General features: G+C 39.4%; 1 protein-coding gene across 1 annotated transcript; it reads left to right on the forward strand.

Moving 5' to 3' along the window:
* Nucleotides 1-320: 320 nt before the first annotated feature.
* Nucleotides 321-19914, forward strand: LOC149027614 (Iron-sulfur cluster biosynthesis family protein). Its single transcript, XM_089164164.1, has 4 exons — nucleotides 321-676; nucleotides 2923-3044; nucleotides 4503-4611; nucleotides 18723-19914. Exons 1-4 carry the CDS (start codon nucleotides 536-538, stop codon nucleotides 18783-18785), a joined length of 435 nt encoding a protein of 144 aa, XP_089020290.1. The 5' UTR covers nucleotides 321-535; the 3' UTR covers nucleotides 18786-19914.
* Nucleotides 19915-20841: the final 927 nt, after the last annotated feature.

The following is a 20841-nucleotide window of genomic DNA, read 5'->3' on the forward strand; positions in this document are numbered from 1 at the left end:
GTGAACTTGCAAAGCAATTATTCGTTTTGTTTTCAAACTCGGTTGTTTTTTGCGTTGGAATAGTTTCGTAGGTTTATTTATTTATTATTATTTATTTTAGTATCTATTTTAGTAGATTAAAAATAATATATAAAAATTCAAAGGACACAATAGTATTTTTGTCACAAAATTTATTAAACTAACCATTTCTATCAAGCTTGTCATTATTTAATCATTTATTAAAAGGAAACTTAAATTGAACTACATGGACGAAACCTAAATAATAACAATAATAAAAAAATCCCCCATTTATATCTAGTTCTTGTTGAACCAAACACGGCGCAATCCTCAAGCCCCTGTAACCGAAATTTTATACCGTGTCATAGGATCTGGGAACTGACCTCTGTCCTCTAAGCCATCGTCCGTTGGGAGAGATTCAATTAAAGCTTGGGAGGGAAGTCAAGGTTCGACATCTCGAAAATTCCGAATTCACAACAATCGGAAAAGTGGATACGAAGACCAGCGGAGCCGGTATATTGCGTTGAGGGAAGAAGCCATGTCCAGGTCTCTCCTTCTCCGTCTTACGCCCTTCTTCTCCTCTCGAATTCGATACAATCAGAGACTTCTTAGTTCTGCTTTGGACAAAGCTCCATCTGAAGCTGAAGATGCCATACACATGACGGATGATTGCATTCGAGTACTTTTTCTCTCTTGATGTGTCTGTTTGTTTGTGTGATTCTGTGTTCGTCTTTCTTTTCCTGGCAATTTAGACGAATTGATGCATGTCTTTAGTAGATAGAATCATAGAACGACTTATTTTCTATGTGGGAATATTTCGCTAATGTTCATTATTGATTCAGAAATTCCCCTCTTAAGTTTTGGGTTGGAGAAAATGGTACTTGTAGTCAGAAGTCGTAAACGCTAAAGGCAACTCTATTTGCAGGTTAACTCTTCTAATTTATTATCGTGAACCCAACCAACGTGATTTGGATCCAACAGCTGGAGTTTATTCTCCTCGATCGACCTATCAGCTGGAAAATTTGCTGCTGTTAGCTTGTTTATGCTGCACTTAATTGTAAAAGGGCTATGTTATATGTAGACTATGCCTTTGCAAATGGAAATTAGGTTAGATTGGAACGCAGAAGCTCAGCAACTCAAGCAGTAGTGTAAGTTTCATTGAAGAGATCCACTTTACTGGATAGAACCTCAACCCTCCATTTTGTTGCATTTATAGGGAAGCGAGGGGAAATGAAACAACGTTGGGAACAAAAAAAGGAAAGACTTGTAATCATGGTTGGGTAACCTATCTAAAACACATCGCAATAAATTTACTTGTCATTATAATCTGTTGTACTTTTCAAGTGAAATGATTTGGTTACAAATTATAGTGAAATTCCACAGCCAAATTTGGTGTGTGTTGGACTTAGTTGTACCATCATGTAAGATAGTAATAATAATAAGAAGAAAAAACTGTTGCCTATATATTAGTTTAATTTTGCTTACCCAAAGTATTAATCAAGGACTGTGCCATGGGTGGCTTATTGAAGACCTTTATTTCCCTTGCAACCAAACTGCACCTGAGGTCTTAAACTAAGTGCTGTGGCAGCGATGGCTTGTTGAAATTAGGCATGGTCATATAGTTTTTTCATGCAATAGGGTGGGCCATAAATTTCTCTAAGGCACTGTTTTGTTGCAAGAGAAATTAAAATGAAGTGAAGATAATGAGAATTTTAAACCTCTAAAACTTTTGTAATCACTAGCTTAGATCATATTTTTTTGTTAAATTTCACTTTATTTTGCACCAAAATCCCTAGGATTTGAATGGAAAAATAAATAGTCACATCCAAAATTTGTTATTAAATATGGTAAAATGTTGGATAGTTAGTTTATTACAATTGTTCTTAGGAATCAATTTCCAAAGATTCAGATATTCAGTGATTGAACGATTTGCTCCATAGTTCAATAGATCTTCAAAGATCTTATTAATCAGAGAAGAATAAAGATAAAGAGTTCTGCAGAATTGATGGGTTCATGTAGGATAGGATGCCTATTATGTTTATTTTGAGTTTTTGACCAAAAGACACATGCTTTTATGTTATTAAATTTCACCTTACGTTGCATCCAGATCCCCTTGGGTTTGAAAAGTAAAATATCAATTCCATCAAAAAATTTTGTTGATTAACAGGTATGGATTTTAAGAAGTTGCTACAATCATGTTCATTAATGATAACAAAATTTGTTTGTCCTTGCAAAGAAACAGAGCCTAAGTTTTCAAGGAGAGGATGTACTGTGAGTCACGAATGTGGCCTTAAGTCAGAAAGGGATTTTATTCAATACCCATAATTTGGGAGCATGGGATTGGGCAGCAGACTGGAGATCGGTCTGTATCCAGCAAAACACATATTTGCTGGATTTAGAAATTGTTGCTGAAGATGAGGGGACAAGGAAAAATGGATTTTTCATTGGCTGTTTACTTTGCTAAAATATACCAACAATTTATGGTATCTTACATGTGTCAACTTCCTCCCTTACATATATGTCTTACAAGCCTGTATATGTTTACCTAGTTAGTCTCATAAATTGCTCAGATTTTTTTTTTTTCCGTTGCAGTTCTTCCTGAGTCTTAGGGTGAGGATGACCTTTGCAGTGATGGTAGAATTATTTTGTAGTTAAAATTTTTGAGTCAGTGATAATGGACCATGCATTGAACATATTGCTGTGCCCATGATTTGAATTAGATGGTTTATTAAACCGAACCAATCATTAATTTTTTTAGTTCATTTATGTGTCTCACTGTTTGATTCTGTCTGGAATCTCAAATACTTCACTTCTTGGTGAAGGAGTTTTTAAGTATATTTTTAAATTAATCCGGTCATTTTATTTGTTTATCTATTTAATTGGGTACGTCTGCTACTTCTTATTGACTTGAGGAATGTCTTGCAGAGAATGAAAGAACTACAAGCATCTACAGAGGATAAAATGCTTCGGTTGAGTGTAGAGGCCGGTGGATGCTCTGGGTTTCAATATGTATTTTTGTTGGATGACAAAACTAATCCAGATGACAGGTTGGTTCCCTTTGAATGAAAAATTTTCTCCAGGGAGGGAGATGAAGAAGCCTCAAGGATTTAGGGTGTGAAGCCAGGGACAGGGTCAGCCATTTCCAATCCCAATCCTCCTAAGTTGACTTGCTCAAGTTCTGGCCAGTAACTTGTTAGTTCAGATATAAGATGATAGCTTTTGTCACATACTTTATCACCTTAAAACCAACTCATATGATCCAATCCAGTTCATAAATCCATGAAAAATATAGGAAAATTTTGGGAATTTAAAGTAATATAATACCTGTTTTCTTATCTATAGGCTCTATAACCTTTCTTACTGTAAATTTGTAAAATCATTGCTAGAGTTTGCCAAATATAGAAGGAGATCTTATTGGGATCTTAGAAAGACGGACGCTGGTTGGGAGTTGGGAGTCCTGGGACTAGGTTGCATTCACCCTTTTCTAGGGGTTCTTCTGTTCACAAACATGGACCACCCCATCCCTGAAATCCCGATTGTGTACTAATAATAGTATGGGTTTTGAAATGTATTTATGTTCTGGGCTTCAATTTATTTTTGTTTGAAGGCAAAACTAATTCGGATGACCAGTTAGCTTTCCTGTTATCTTCTAAGTATGTCCATGGTGGGTCCAGGAAAAATTTCAGGTGGAATGGGACACAGTAGTATCAGGAATTTAGAGCTTGAACCTGGAAACAGGGTCTATGGTTACCAATCTCAGTGCTTCCAAGTTGGCTAGGTCAAGTTCTGGCCAGGTTCTCCTGACTTTCGGATATAATAGCCTGTTTTATGTACCGTGTTGGAGTTGGAGAGACTGGTCCCAATACAATCCAGATGATCTAATACTAAATCCTAAACCCATGAAAAGCATAGAACAATTTTGGGATTTTAGAATAAGCTAATATCAGTTTGCTTGTCTTTACAACATATAATGGAAATGCAATAAGGGATGAAGAATTCAAGGAAAATGGTTTTATTTATTTATTTTATTAATTTTTTTTTTACTATGTAAATTTTTTTATTATTTTTTAACAGACACTGTCACACAAAAAGTGAAAACCTCTAAAACCCTCACGAAAGTTTGGCTGGAGAGCGGAGAGAGAGAGAGAGAGATCTTATTGGGGCTTTAGATGGGTGGAGGATTGTCGTGATTGTGGTTGCATTTACCTCTTCTTTTGGGGTTCTTTGTATCACATAATGGGCCAGCCTATCACTTTAGTCACAAATCACAATGGGGTACTACGGTGAGTGGGGTGAGGTTATATAAATTGATCTCCCTTTAAAAAATTATATGATATGATAGAGGTTTTTTTGAATCCTTCAGAGGGGCATGTTCACTATGGTCGCCCCTGTTGATGTTGGTAAAATGCCGTTTTGGTTGTTATACCAGCAGAAAAATTAACTATTTGAAGTTTTCATTGTTTATTTTCCTTCTTGATATTGTTTCTTATTCTTGTTGGCTGTAGAGTTTTTGAGAAGGATGGTGTTAAGCTGGTTGTCGATAAAATTTCACATGACTTTGTCAGAGGTGCAACTGTTGATTATGTTGAAGAGCTTATTCGATCTGCTTTCGTGGTCAGTTCTTGGTCCTAATTCTGATTGCAAAGGATTTTATTTGTCAGTTACATACATATATGCTAATTCTTTTTTCTTTTTTTGTAAGATACATGCTCATTCTTTGGCTTCCCAGTATCTTAGACATTTTTCCCTTGCAATTGGAGACGACCTTGATATACACCTCCATGTATATTTTTTAATGCGCCCTTTCTCTGTGTTTTATTCTGTCATATTCTCCTCCTACATGGATTTTGGGGGCATTATTGGGTACTGTCAAACATCTTATATCCCAAAAAAGTATTACAGAAAATGGCTACATTTATACTGTACTTGTAGCTGTAGCAATTTGCTTTTAGAACAACCCTGACATAATATTTCACAGAGGACCTGAAGAACTACGGACTATCGATGTCGTGGATATAAAAAAGTCTCATATGCAATCTAGGCATTGTTATTCATCTGATTACCCTGAGAAAGTCTTCTCTAAAAGCCGGACTCTGTTGTTGTGGGTCTTGTGACCAAGGTCCAAGACTGAACAAGGGAGTGTGGTGCATTTGCAGCTCACTCGCAAGATTGATTGGCAGTGTTTTACATGTCCTGGTGTGGATGATTCTGATAACATCAGATGAGGGGGATGATCATCTTTGATAGTGTTGCAGTGTAGTCCACCAATTGTGTTTTTGGGATCAGAAGAATATTTCACCACAGTGCTCTACCACTTGCTCCCTTGCTGGTGTAGCACACTCCAGCTTATGGAACTAAGGTGTAAACCATTTCCTGCAGCTTGCTTTTTCAACCCTATCTTGTGCTCAAATTTTATTGTTGTACCATTCTTCACTTCATCCTCATCAGATGTCCATACACTGTCCATATGCTCCATACCTTAATCATTTACCTGGCAGGTACATATTGCTATTGCTTTAAGAACCTTTTTCAATTTTCAGTTTTAAACCAAGTAAGCATTATTTATGATGCTTAAAACAGCAGAGCATTGTTAGTTACAATATTTACCCTTTTTCACACTCACCAGTGGTGATGGAGGTTGGGCATGTGAAACCCTTCGTTCTTTGCTTGTATGGGCCTGCTCTATGGTCACCGATTAACTGTACCACCAATTAGACATCACAAACAACTTCAGATCAAATCAATGTTAGATTTTCAGTGACTGAATATTTCTGAAATTTGGATAAACAGGTAGGCAAACTACTACCTTGGGAATAGTTGAGAAACACAATATTGGTGTAATGGCTTATTGATCAATGATCTCAAGCCCTCTATTTATAATTAAGTGGAAAGTACACTATTACAAGGAATATAATTTTACATGAATACAAACTCTAATTTAATTCCTATACAAACTCTAATTGAACTCCTAATAGAATCCAACACTCCCCCTCAAGTTGAGGCATAGATATTAGTCATGCCCAACTTGCCTACAATAGGAATGAAATCTCTTTCTTTCAAACCCTTAGTGAAAACATCTGCTACTTGGTCTCCAGATCTTACAAAAGGCATGTAGATAAGTCCTTGTTCCAACTTTCCTTTGACAAAAAACCTGGCAATTTCAATGTGCTTAGTTCGATCATGTTGCTCTGGATTATTAGCAATACTAATAGCAGCCTTGTTGTCACAATATAACATCATAGGGTTTGGAACTTGGACTCCAATATCTTACAGCAAGCCTTTCAACCATAGTAGCTCACAAACTCCACGAACCATAGCTTTATATTCAGCTTCGGTACTAGATAAAGCTACCACATTCTGTTTCTTACTTCTCCAAGTAACTAGATTACCTCCAACAAAAGTACAGTAACCTGAAATTGACTTCCTGTCAGGAGATCCAGCCCAATCTGCATTAATGTATGCTTCTACTTTTAGATTATCAGTGGGTCACAAAAGTATTCCTTTTTTAGGAGTTTCCTTCAAATACTGTAGTATTCTGATAACAACCTTCATATGAGCTAAATATGGATCATGCATGAATTGGCTCACTATACCTACAGCATAAGCGATGTCTGGCCTGGTGTGGGACAAGTAAATAAGCTTCCTTACCAGCCTTTGGTATCTTCCTTTGTCCACTGGTTCTCCCCCTTTTTTTTTTAAGTTTAGCTCCAGCTTCAATAGGGGTATCAACTGCTTTACACCCCAACATTCCCACTTCCGGTAATAGATCTAGGACATACTTTTTTGGGGATAGGAATATACCTTTCTGTAATCGAGCCACCTCAATCCCTAAGAAATCTTGGAACTTCCTTAGATCTTTAATTTCAAACTCTCTGCCAAGAAAGTCCTTCAACTTTTGAATTTCTTCACCATCATTCCCTATGATGACAATATCGTCTACATAAACAATGAGAAGTGTGATGTTAGTACTTGACTTATTGACAAATAGTGTATGATCAGCATTGCTTTGCTTCTACCCAATAGAAGTCATTGCCTTCAGGAGGCGTCCAAACCAGCATCTAGGAGACTATTTTAACCCATAAATTGACCTCTTCAATCGACAAACTTTCCCTTCAGTATTGTCATCGGAGAAACCATGTGGGATTTCTATATAGACCTCTTCTGCTAACTCCCCATGTAAGAAGGCATTCTTTACGTCTAGTTGGTGCAAGTTTCAGTCTTTGTTCACAGCTACAGACAACAGAACTTTGGCAGTGTTTAGTTTTGCAACAGGGGCAAAGGTCTCCTGATAATCAATCCCATAGGTCTGGGTAAACCCCTTTGCAACCAGTTTAGCTTTCAACTTGTTGACTGATCCATCCATATTTTGTTTAACCACAAATACCCATTTGCAGCCCACTGATTTTTTTCCTAGAGGAAGTTTAACCAACTCCCAAGTGTCATTTTTCTTCATTGCCTGCATTTTCTCTACCATAGCTACCTTCCATCTCTTATCAGCATAGGCTTCCTGCCAACTTTTAGGAACATATACAAATGACAAAGAGGATATAAAAGCACGGTAGGAGTCAGACAAAGAGTTATAAGAAACATATTTAGCTATGGGATGTTGAGTACAAGATCTGACCCCTTTTCTAAAAGTAATAGGAAGATCATCAGAAGATACCTTAAGGGGAACAGTAGAATCTGATTTTGGAGCAAGAGACTGAAGTGGTAACGTATCACCTTTCTCCACCTGCTTTAACCGGTTGTAATTCTTCCTCCGATAAGTCCGACCTCCTTATCGGTCAATCCGGTTTGAAAGACCCCAACAGGTGTGTCTCATAGGAGTGGTCTCCCCCGCTAGGTTCTTCACATGGTTCGGAAATCGAAGGGGGAGGATTAGAGTCCTCAGGTATACTGGCCGAAGTCTTCCCTGGTCAGGAAACTCTTCCGGGACTCTTTAGTTGTGTTGATGTGTGATAGGAAGATCTTAGAGTTGGAAAGAACACCTCTCCTCCTCTAAAACTCTCTCCCTGGAGAGGTGTATAGTAGGGGCAAAACTCATGAAAAATTACATCCATGGATACAATGGTTTTCCGGAAGGAGGATGATAACATTTGTACCCTTACGAGTAGCGAATACCTCAAAATATGCAGCGAGGCCGCGGGGAGCCAACTACTCGGTGGTGTGATTACGGCATAACACACGCATCCAAAAACCTTTGGGGAATAACAAAAGAAAAGGCTCCCGAAGAATCTCATTAGGACATTTAAAACCAAGTATCCTACCGGGCATCCTATTCATAAGGTAAGAAGCAGTGAGTATAGCATCACTCCAATATTGGTCAGGTACATTAATAGCAATCATAATGGAATGGGCTATCTCTAAGAGATGCCGATTCTTCCTTTCGGCAACCCCATTTTGAGCAGCCGTATCAACGCAACTGGTCTGATGTATTATGCTAGAGTCAGAGATATCTTTGAAATTCACCATCAATATACTCTTTGCCATTTTCACTGCGAAGGATCTTCACAGTGGCATTGAACTGAGTTTTAATCATATTATAAAAATCATGAAAACATCGAAAAATTTCATTTTTTTGCTTTAAAAGATAAATCCATGTAAAACGAGAGTGACAATCAATAAAAGTAACAAAGTACCTATGGCCAGTAATAGACACACGTCCGCAAGGCCCCCACACATCAGTATGAATTAGCATAAAATGAATAGGTTTTCTATTATTAAGAGAAGGTAAATAAGTAGAGCCCCCGCAAAATGCAGGCTTCACTAAAAAAATTATCCTCATTACAAGAAGAAACCAAATCAGGAAATATTTTCTTAAGAGTACCTAGAGGGGGGTGACCTAACCTACAATGCCACTAATGAAGGTCTGATATTACCAAATGGACCGGATTAGAAGATGCAGTCAAAGCAGACGCAGATTCTCCAATCGGCTCGAGCAAATAAAGTCCATTGTCTAGTTTACCACGTCCAATCTCCTTCCCCGTGACCAGATCCTGGAAGACATAGTAAGATGGGAAAAAAGTCACTTTAGAATTCAAGTCATGTGTAAGACTACTGATAGAGAGCAAGTTAGTAGAGAAAGAGGGAACATGTAAAACTTTAGACAAAGAAAGTGATGGAGAATGCTGAATGGTCCCTTTTCCAGCAATGGAAGAATAGGAGCCATCATCAATTCAAACTTTATCATTTCCAGAAGTTGGAGAATATTGTAAGAAAGATGAGGATAAACCTGTCATATGATCTGTGGCTCCTGTATCAATGATCCAAGGAGTAGAAACTGAAGAAGCTTGAAAGCCAGCAAAAGTTTTACTTGAAGTAGCAAGGTAGGAGTTGGTATAGGACCTATGGGTAGTAGAGGCAAGGGTCGAGGCTGTACCCAGAGAAGACGCAGAACACGCTCGAGTAGCGAACTCCTCCCGTGAAAAACCAACGTTTGCGAGAGGGTGTGGTGGAAACCGTCTCGGAAGATTAGCCTTTGGTTTTTCCTTCTTTGTGCTCGTTTTGCTCAAATCGTAGGCTTCCCATGCGGTTCCAACAATTTGCCTTGGTATGATATGGTTTGTGACGGTGCTCACACTTGACAATCTCCTTAGCCGGATCAGATTTAGTGCAAACACCGTAAAGCTGATTTCTCCATAATAGGAGTATGAAGCATGGCTAATCGACGACTTTCCTCACACTGAACAAGAGCATAAGATTGTTCTAGTGTAGGAAAGGGAGAACGACTTAAGACTTGTACTCTAATCTGATCGTACTCCACATTCAAACCTGCTAAGAAGTCATATATCCGAATCTTATCAATGTGCTTCCTATAAATAGTCACATCATCTGGGTTAGTGGGATGATAATCCCCTTAATGATCCAACTCCTGCCAAAGAGATCGCAACCAGCATAATATTGGGTAGTCTCATGAAGCTTCTTTCGTAGCTCATAAACACGTGCATCATTCCCCAACCGCCCAAAGTAGTAGCCTTCAGATTTGGGCTGTAGCATCAAGTAATAGGTAACCCCGGGCAATATTTGGATGCAGGGAATTCAAAAGGAATGACATAATAAGAGAGTCATTTGAGATCCATTTATCTTGTGAAACGCCTGTGGTAGTAGGTTTGATAGTAGTGCCCGAAATTTGTCTAACAAGTCCTCTTCCGACAATAGTCAGGTAAGCAGATCGGGACCAAATCAAATAATTTGTCCCATCAAAGCTTATCGAAAGAGGATGAAGAGTGGGGTAATGTTCGGAGCCAGTGGGAGCAGGAGTATCATAAATAGTTGTCATGTTGACAAAATTATCTGTAGTTCTTCGGTCTTCAACCTTTCGAAGTAACAGAAATGTTGCAGAATGCAATAGCCGAACAACCCAAAACAATTCTAAGTAATGATAACACATGAAGTATCTCCTCAGGTTACCTCCAATTAGTATATTGTTGAACAAAAGTACACCAGGAAAGTCTTACCGGAAAGACTGGAGGGACACAACCGGTCTGCTTAAATACTAGACTCCTTAGACAAAATTTTCCTAGACATGCACTTAATCACCTAATATATATTTCCAGGAAACCCGAAAAGAAAACAAACACGGTCCAAAGAGCAATGGGTCTAAATACTTTTTCTTTTTTTTGGCTAATAGAACCAGAGAAAAAAATCTGGTCTGGTCTACTAGTTTTTGGCTAATAGAACCGAAGAAAAAAGGAAAAAAATACGGTTATGGTCTGGTCTATTTCATATGATGGGTTTTGGCTGAAAGGAACCAAGAACTGAACCAAACAATGAACTAAAACCTGAACCAGAAGTTGAACCGAAAACTCAACCAACTAAATCAATAACCAATCGACATATCTTCTTCCTCAAACCTGAAAAATCGAAGACGAGGACACCTCAGACGATGGAGATGGGGATGTAAGCAGGCGACGGTGACGGAATCAGGCGACGGAAGCAGAGTCTGAGACGATGATGGTGATGGAGTCTGGTTTCAGAAATCAAAACTGCAATGGAGTTTGCGATGGAGATGGAGTCTGGTTTCAGAAACTCAGAATATCGTTTCAGAAATCAGAACTGCTTGGAGTCTGGTTTCAGAAATTCAGAATATCGTTTCGAAAATCAGAACTGCGATGGTGATGGAGTTTGATTTCAGAAATTCAGAGAAGAATTCTCGTTTCAGAATTTCAGAGAAGAAGGCGGAAGGTTACGGTTTTCGGTGACGGAGCAGTTGCAGAATTTCAGAGAAGAATTCTCGTTTCAGAATTTCAGAGAAGAAGCAAACTAGAAGAAGATGAAGGTGGAAGGTTATGGTTTCGGTGATGCAGCGGATCTTTTTTCTCTTTTTCTCTTTCTTATTTCTCTTCCCTAATCGGACTTAGGCTCTGATGCCATGTTGAGAAACACAATATTGGTGTAATGGCTTATTGATCAATGATCTCAAGCCCTCTATTTATAATTAAGTGGAAAGTACACTATTACAAGGAATAGAATTTTACATGAATACAAACTCTAATTTAACTCCTAATAGAATCCAACAGGAATGGAAGTTAACATGGATCTGTAAGCAGTAAATGAACAATTGTCAGTATCAATTAAGTCCTTAAAAATTAATCCTTTCAACAAGGAATATATTTCTGGCTGCATACATTACCTTAGCTGATCAAGTAAAAACTCTCAAAATTTAATGAAATTAGTAGGCCTATAGCATCTCATGCCTGGTTCATTTACAGATCTGTTGCTACACATATTCCCTGTCTTGTCCAGATTTAGTTTTTAGTCTGTTTGCTGAATGAGTTCATTTTGTTCTGCCCATTACTTGATTGCTGAGACCTGCTTGCAACTGAGATTCATACTCTTAGGTTTCTCAGTTTGCACCAAGACAGCTTCTTGGTCCCTAGGCATTGTTTTGTGCATCTTTAAGAATTTTTTGAGGAAACCATTTTTAGTAGCATTTCACACCAGAAACCAATTTTCCTTATATGGATACCTTTTGGTCAAAAACCGTTTGGACCTGAAACCTCACAACTGCATAGGTGAGAGGGTGAGACATTGCAAGTGATCAGAGGTCCAAAAGTGAAAAAAGTATTGTTGATTGGCATTTGAGAACTAACTGATTGGTCAGGATTGAAAACATGGTCCTAAACGAAGTAATTGTAGCACAAACTTTTATTCATAAGAAGATTTCCAAATGAATGGGTATGGGATAGTTTGAACTCCTCCTGAAGCGCTGTTTCTGATAGGTTTTAATATCCCTATCCCAGACATATTTGGACTTTAAGAGAGTATGCTAGGTCTTGATTTATTTCACTTCTGCTGAACCTGATCCTGTGAATGGAAGGATGGGCTCATGTGGCTCCAATGAATCTAGTGAGGAGCTGGAAAACCTTAGGTTTGAGTATTTAACAGCTTATATGATGGCACAAACAAACTAAGAAGAATGCAGTAACACAAATTTGAGCAGTCCCTTGAATGCTCCAATTAGGACAGATTTCATGACCTAGTTGCACCTCCTGAGCTAGCATTTGTTGCCCATAAAAATCAGGCTTATAGATTCATGTTGCAACAGTAGATGATAATAATGATGGGCCACAAGGCCACAACTATCTGATGTAAACCACAGAGGGATGGACAATTTTATTTCAATTGTTGTAACCAACAACAGTAATTCTATGGTATTATGATTTGAGGTTAGGGAAAATTAAGGTTTTGGGACTTGCGGCAAAGGAGAAATAGGGTCTTAGGGCTTGCGGTTAGGTTTTGTTAGGTCTAGGGTGGAATTGGCATGGGGATAAATAACTGTTCTTAAGTTCCTGATTGAATCTTGCTTTTCTTTCATTCTTGAGCTTCTTGAATTTTCTGTTTTAGGGTTTTGATTTGCACAAGAAGGGGGAGCTAATTTCTAGGGTTTGGAGGGTGGGTGGGGGCTGAGGCTGTAACCAAAGATTGATGGGTAGTCTAGGGATTGTTCTGGCTGTAATTTAGGGTTTAGAATGGATGGACGGAAAGGTTTTGGTTTTCTTAACTTAGAACCTTCCAGAAAATTGCTGCAGGTGAGGAAAGAAGAGAGCGAGAGTTGTAGGGGGGGCTTAGGGTTTGGATTTGGGGTTGGGGATTGCTGTTCCTGAAGGAGGAGAAGACTGTAAGCTGCTGCTGCTGCTGTTTATGATCAAGAACCAACAAGAAATTAGAGAGAAGAGAGCTTCTTGAAGCCGGAGGGTCCCCCTCGAAGGAAACTGATAGGGCTTTGGGATCACGGTATTATGCTACATTGAGGGGGGAGAGAGAGAGAATTAGGGTTGATTAGGGGTTATAAATAGGGGTAAAATGTGAGGAATAGTTAGGGTTTACTTATGTGAGTGTTTGGGCTGCTGTAGGCTGAGGGGCTGAGGGGCAGCAGTGTCATGTGGAGGTGACTGGCACCATTGTGACCAGATTATCTTGCTTATTGTTCTTGTTCATTCATTTTAGTAATAAAATATTATTAGTTTTTGGGATTCTATTCACGGGTTCCTAACAAATTGGTACCAAAGCCCGTTTTGATCCACAGGAAGCAATGGAAACTGGATTATCCATGTTTTTTGGCAAAGGTGATGTAGGGGAATGGCTTATAGAGGTCTTATTATTCTGTTGGGAACAGGAGATTACAATACGAGCATTGACTGGGAGTGCCACTCCAACACGTGGAAAGAGATGCATTGGACTGGGTTTACCAAAGAAAGTGGTTGGCGTTTGATTGGACCAACTTCAAGGAGGTGTTGCAATTCAATTTCGGCAAGACGAACCAGTGGAAGTTATTAAACAAGAAGAGTTGGTTGCAAAATGTGAGGTGAAATTTGAGGACTCAACCATTGCCGTGGACCTCGCAAAGAATAGGAGGCTACAAAAAGGTCCTATAGGTGTGGAATCCATTTTAGGTCAAGGCATTGCATTTGAACTTGAGCCTGACAAAGTATCGGATGCAACAATGAGAAATATCAAATTGGTAACTCTAGAAAAGTTGGAGAGAGACCATCGTTTCAGGGGAGAGCCCGGCGGGGTGGAGCGAGCTTCGGTGAAGCCACCTTGGATGCGGTGGAGGTGGCAGCAGAAGTAGTGCTTAGGCTGCAGATCCAACAATGGTGGCAGCCTACGACTTGGGTGCGATCACAGGGTAATATTCCTAATTCAACTCTCCTTAGGAAAAGATCTTCAAGATCCAATTACCCGATTAGTTCTGATTTCGAAACTTAAGAAATTATTTTTGGAAATAACCACAACTCAAGATAGGGAGGAAAAATCACAATTGGCGGTAGAAAAGGAAGGGAACAATAGGGTTTGGATTGTAGCTTCTTTTTTGGAAGAAACAGTTCAAAATTGGGTCTGGGATGGACCGACGGTTCAGATCCAAGTGTGGGTCAAATGCATGAGGTCCTTGGGCCAGTTGGAGTCTTTGTTCCAATATATTAAAATGATGGGATGGGCTCTAAAGGACCCAACTAAAGCCCAATATTTGAAGACGCTGGATTTGAGTCATGAAAGTGAGGCTCGCAGATGGGCTCTACAATGGATTGATAGGCCTAGCCGAGGCTTGGCCAAAATATTAACAACTCATATGCAATGCCAAAGGGCCAGGGGTATTTCCGGAAGGCTACTTGTTCATTTTTCTTCAACCTCCAACCCCACGATTGTAGAGGCGAGAATCCCAGCCACAACAAACGGCAGGGAGCATCTGCCGGAGAAGGCCATTTTTGGGCGCTACTACGACGATTTCTTCCTACTTCTGATGACTAGCATAAAGGCGTGACTCATTGCAGCATCAAATGGAGTGGATTTTGGCCACCGACGCGATAAGGATGTGAGCATTGGTGGGGTCTTTCACTATACTACAGGCATGGTTGATCGATTCGGTGAAAATAGGGTCTTTTGCAATTCCTTTTGCCAACTGCTGATTATTGGATTTGGTTTTGGTCTTGCCTCTAGTGGAAATCAAGCATTACTTGAGGTGGTCAAGTGGAACTCAGATTTCAAACCTGTAAAGAAGATTGGGGTAATCAAATCACCTCGTCTTAGTGATGCACATCGGTATATTTTGTGTTGCCTGAGCATGCATAACATTATTCTTCAAAGGGCTATATTGCATCCATATTCGCGACGAAACGCTCGGCATACACTGATTTACATCCGGCACCCGACTCTTTCCATAGATAAATTCTTGCTCCTCCACATTTCAGTATGTCAGGAAGTATGAAACCAGAGACCATATTTTATGCGTAGTGGGTGCTCATGACAATTTGGAGATTGGGGTTGCCAATCTGCTGAAAATCCTTGACTCCTCCTTAATGTGAAACTCAGTGCAGCAGGTGTTGTGTTCTATATGGATGCTCACGTAGTCACGTTATTGGTTTTCATCTGAACCCAGTTTCAGTGGTTACTCCTAGTGCGTTCTGTCCATCAGCTGAAGATTTCAAGGCTTTCCTTCATATGGACTGCTTGGACTTCTGTGGTTACTGCATCAGTTGGATTCCAAGGAGGTTTATTCTTAAAGATATTGAGCTGGCATGGTTGTGTGGCAAACATGTAAAGACCAAGCTTCTAATTTTCCATCACCTTGAGGACAAGGTGATTTTCGAGGGGCTGGTAGTGATAGGGCCCTGGAATCACGGTATTATGATACATTGAGGAGAGGGGGGAGAGAGAATTAAGGTTGATTAGGGGTTATAAATAGGGGTAAGTTGTGAGGAATAGTCAAGGATTATTTATGTGAGTGTTTGGGCAGCCGTAGGCTGTGGGGTAGCAGTGTGTTGTGGGGGTGACTAGCACCATTGGGACCAGATTATCTTGCTTATTGTTCTTGTTCATTCATTTTAATAATCAAATATTATTAGTTTTTGGGATTTGATTCACGGGTTCCTTACAAAAACCCACTTGATGCTTCATTGGCTATAATCCTCAGCAATATTATTGATCAAAACTGATTTGTTACAGCAGTAGGCCTTCGAATTTATAGCCATCACAATGAGACTCCAAATAGAACTCAATTCTAGGGAGTTCTAATTCTAAAAGATCTAGGACTCCAACTTGGACTCAAACTCCTATATGCAACTGACAAACCAAATTAAAGACTCAATTAGGACTCCTCTTTAATTAGAAATAATCCAATTAAATAAATGAAAGAACTGAATTTAAGGGAAAAGACCAGAATATCCGTAGAGGTTTGTGCAAGAACATGGCAGTGGCTATGGCTTCTTGCGGCTCTTTGGAGTTTACATCACTATCTTTATGTCCTTATGATAGTCCATTAGCAGGTCCAGGCTTTGGCTCATTTGTCTAGCTTGTTCAGGCTTAAACTCCATGCTTTGACCTTAAATAGAAAAGGGATTGGACAGCCATTCTTTAGTCAGAACAAAGCAGATTGAGGACATATAAGTAGGACTTGGGACATCATATAGCCCACAGTTTATGATTTATTTGTATCATAGGCTAATAGAATGTCATACTATTGTCTTTGTCCTTGATATGTGTTAAGAGTAGAGTTCTATGCGATCCAATATTTGCCCAAATTGATGTAAACCTTAATTCTAGAGTTAGTCTTCAGGATGAATTCAAGTGAACCAGCAGTAAAACTAGGGTTTTATAACCCTGTGGTTTAGGTATAAGGCTGATATGTATGGTTCTAGGGCTTGGGAATAGGGGTTATAGGTTTGAGTATGGTTTAGGATCTAGGGTTAAATGAATTCCAGATCTCAACCTTGGTGCAATTTTAAAATTCAGAATTGAACTTCAGGTTTAGGGTTTAGGAAGATTAGGGTTTCCAGTGGGGTGGCCAGGGTTAGGGTTAAGGTCGAAGGGAAGGGAAGGGTAGTGGATGATAATTCTGAAAAGGAATAGGTTTTGGTTGAAGAGTTTGAAGGTTCTAGGTGAAAGAAGGTTACAGTCTCTAGTGTTTGATGAAGCAGAAAGAGTGCAGAAATTTGAGGGTTTTGGGGAAGGGGAAAAGGGCTAAGGATGGGGCGGAATGTTAGTGAAGGGGTGGGGTGAATATGTTAGGAGGGATTGGGATTTGGGTAAGGGAATGGAGAGCTAAGGTTTTCAACTAGGGAAGGGGAAAAGGTAGGGGATGTAATGTGGAATAGGGTTTTAGGAATGGGAAGGGATTGTGGTGAATAGGGGTAGGGATGTGGGGTGAAGCTACGGCAGGCTAGGGGAGGGAAGAATGAAGGCTGTGGTGGGGAAAGGGGGCTGGGATGAAGAGAATTAGTGTTTGGGATGGGGAGGGGAGAATCTGGGCCTGCAAAGGGGGAGAAAGGAGTAGAAGAATAGAGGCAGGGGTAGGTATGAACTTACTTGTTATGGAGAGAGGGAGTTGAAAACCTGCAGCAAAATCAAAGCACCAACAGCAGCCGCAGGCTTCCTTGCTCAGGAAACCCATGACTCCACTATTTCACCTTCAATATCAAGTTTATTTAATAATCAAGTCTGTCCTCTGTACAAGTAATGGGCTATACTTATACCCTTACGTGAATGGACTCATACTAGGACTCAACATCAGAAGGTAACTCAAACTAGGACGCTTATTTGATGTAGGACTCTCATTCTCTCAAGGACTCTAGCTTTAACTCAGCCTAGGATGAATCGAATTACAAAACATGAATTGGCCTAGTCTTCTTGCAAAACTTGAATTACAACTAAGGGAATTCCTCTCTAATTGGGACTCACTAACTTGACCAAAACTAAACCAAATTCCAACAAAGCTAGAGTTGGAATCCTACTGACACACTGAATCCAACTAAACCTTATTGGACTCAAATAGAATAGACCAAAATTGCCAAAATGCCCTTTACTCATGTGAAATTTCCTGTAGGACCATAGGGTGTTGGGTGGCTACCCTAGGCCCTGTTTCCTAATGCTTTTCCAGACATTACATGAATGTATATGGACCTGCTTTCGGTGCTTATAATACTCAAGAAATTGCAGTCCTTGTTATCTGCTACTTTCTTCTTCTCTCTCTCTCTTTTTTTTTTTTTGGTGGGTTGTTGTTGTTATACTAAAACCAGGGTTTTCTGTTGTTAGCAAATTATTATCATTTTTACAACTGACATTATGGTTTCCTGGATATCATTTCCATATCCAGGAAACCATTACTGTATGCCAGAAAGTGCTTCTTTCAATGCCTTAAGAGTGTGGATATTGGTGCTACCGTGATACATTAAGGTTGTTGGGGTTTCAGTTGGGAAGCAACCTCTTTGCAAAGAGGGGTTAAATCTGCATATGTTTGGCCCTTCCAGACCCTGCATTTGTGGGAGCTTCATGCATTGAATATGCAGTTTTTCTTTCACTTCCCTTTGAAACTTAATTCATTCCAGTTAAAAATGGGAGGATTCAGTATTTTGTTATCTGTGGTTTTCCTAGGAAAGGTTGCAGACGTGAGCATTTTTACTCGCCTGTAACAGAGTTTCACATGTCCTATTCAAAATAATTCCACTTTGGATAACCTTGTTTTTGGAAACAATGTTGGTTCTGCCTCTGGAAATGCATTTGCTATCTAAAACTGTTAAAGATGGCTAGGTATTAAAATCAAGAGACATCTACATGCAATACATGTTATGATCCATTTCAATGTTAAACTTTTGGGCATCTATCCAGAGAAAAAAGAAAAAGAAAATATAAAAACAAAAAAATTTCAGGTGGCTTGAAAGCTTTTATCATCCTTCTCTTCTTCTCTAACTAGTAGTGTAGTAACTGGAAAATTCCACCACATTTTGCAGGTAGATTCAAATCCGAGTGCAGTGGGCGGCTGTAGTTGCAAAAGCTCTTTTATGGTGAAATAGAACTTGCAGGTCAATGAAGCCCCAAATGTTTGTCATCCATAAAGATAATTATTTGAGTTTAAGATGTCTACAATGTATCTTCTTGTTATCTTCCACAATATCAATCTACTGCCAATTGTAATTGAGCAATTCCTGTGGCTGTTGTACCTCATCTGCTGCCATAATCAGGTCCATTATGCTTGTCTCCTTGCACTGGAGAACATGGGAGTATCTCCGGTACTATAATTTTGATTCATTGACAGCGAGCCTTGAGATCCATAAATTTATTTTGAGACATGACAAACTGTTGCTGGCATTCACTCTGTACCATCAGTCTTTTTTCTGAGAAGGGGGGGGGGGTTATTGAGGGTGGTAAGGTTAGCTATGTTTTGACGTGAGGAGTCAAGCACTTGATTCAATGTACTCTTTTGCAAATAACATATGAAGAGTGGGAACTTCCAAGTAGTTCTTCATGATATTTTCTTTGTAAATCAGTTGCTTCCTTTGCACATAATATATGAAGGAGTGGGAACTTCCAATTAGTTCTTCAGATATTTGATTTTATCTCTTCATTATGTAGTGCATCTCTCTTTAGAACCGTTATTACAACTTGGCTAAAGAGTTCTACGGATGGATCAATGAGGGAATGTAACCTAATTCTAACCATGTCCATCAAAACTGGGTCGTTATAGGACTGGATTAGCCGAGTGTATTTGTGATTGAATTCTGCTTTTTTGGGTTAAGTTGCAAGTACTGGTGATCTTCCAGATGCATAGGATTATACATGATAAGTTCTGATGTGCGAGTTCATTTTATGTTCTTTTTCGTCCTTGGGATTCCCACCCCTAAAACACACCTTCCTAAAGTCTTCCACCAGATGGATTAACTAATGCCAAAACATAGCTACTTGCTGGCCGACTGCTTGAACTATCAGTGGCGAGAATGAATCATGTTACCAGATCTCTGTTTCTGTCAAATGCCAGAATCCGCCAATTCCATTTGGAATCATATCAAAATCAACTACACTCATTCTATTCTTGATTCCAACTACAATTCCAAAGGTGAAATTCTGAAATTCTTCCTATGACTAAAGTCATTCTACAGGGCGGTATAAAACCTTCAGCATTCGTAACATCTACCTTCTTATTAACACCCGTATTTTCCCAGAAAAAAATGTGTCTTAAATTAGCTATAGATTTGAAGTACAGATACAGAAAGAGGCACAATAAAGCTTTTCTCTATTTTATTTTACCATGGGATCATCACCGTGGCATGAAAATCCTCATAGGCGTACTTCGATAAAAGGCATTCTCTGTGTCTACCGAAAAGGTTTCATGTTTGGTAACTACACTCAGCAAATATAGCATAGGTGATCTATCTAGCTGCCAAGTAATTGAACCAAATTTCATTGGTCTTGAATACGAATTGTTCTTCCCAAGAAGAGAAAACAAAAGAAGAATATCTAATGCCTCATCGCTAGTCCTTTAACCTTCTACTCCATAAAAAGTCCTTAAACCTAATTTCCGGTAAGCTGAACCACATACACAAAACTGAACTCCATCAAACAAAATATAAGTGAACACAACCGCATTTATAATAAACAGAAGACGAGGCACTCCACAGATATGATGGAACCCTGTTACCTCTAGCAACATTGGGACCATCCCATGCATGACCAGTAGCTTGGAAAAGCAGCACATCATGAAAAATACTTTCACAAATATAATTCATAAATTAATGTTTCCAGGCCAAAATCTAGTGCTTGTCCTCGTATGAACCAGTAGCTTGAAAGCAGTACATCCATGCGTAAGGAGAATACTGCTGAACAGCTATTTTCTCCAAGAGCAGGACTTAAACCTAAAGAGCCATTACCCAATGATGCAGCCAATCCTAACCATCAGCATTTTTTTTGGCAAAGCAGCCGGCTCATGGCTAAACCTGAGCACTTGCCTCGCAGATCAAATTTATTACTACGGCACTCAGGCAAGGGATCCTGGACCTGCACCTTCCTCAACCACAGCAAACAAAGCAAAAAGCCCCCAACCCCCAACGACAAAATAAATAAGAGGGAGGGAAA

Source organism: Hakea prostrata, chromosome 1 (assembly GCF_041222555.1).
Source record: "Hakea prostrata isolate BN-2017 chromosome 1, UWA_Hpros_2, whole genome shotgun sequence".
Taxonomy (NCBI): Eukaryota; Viridiplantae; Streptophyta; class Magnoliopsida; order Proteales; family Proteaceae; genus Hakea; species Hakea prostrata.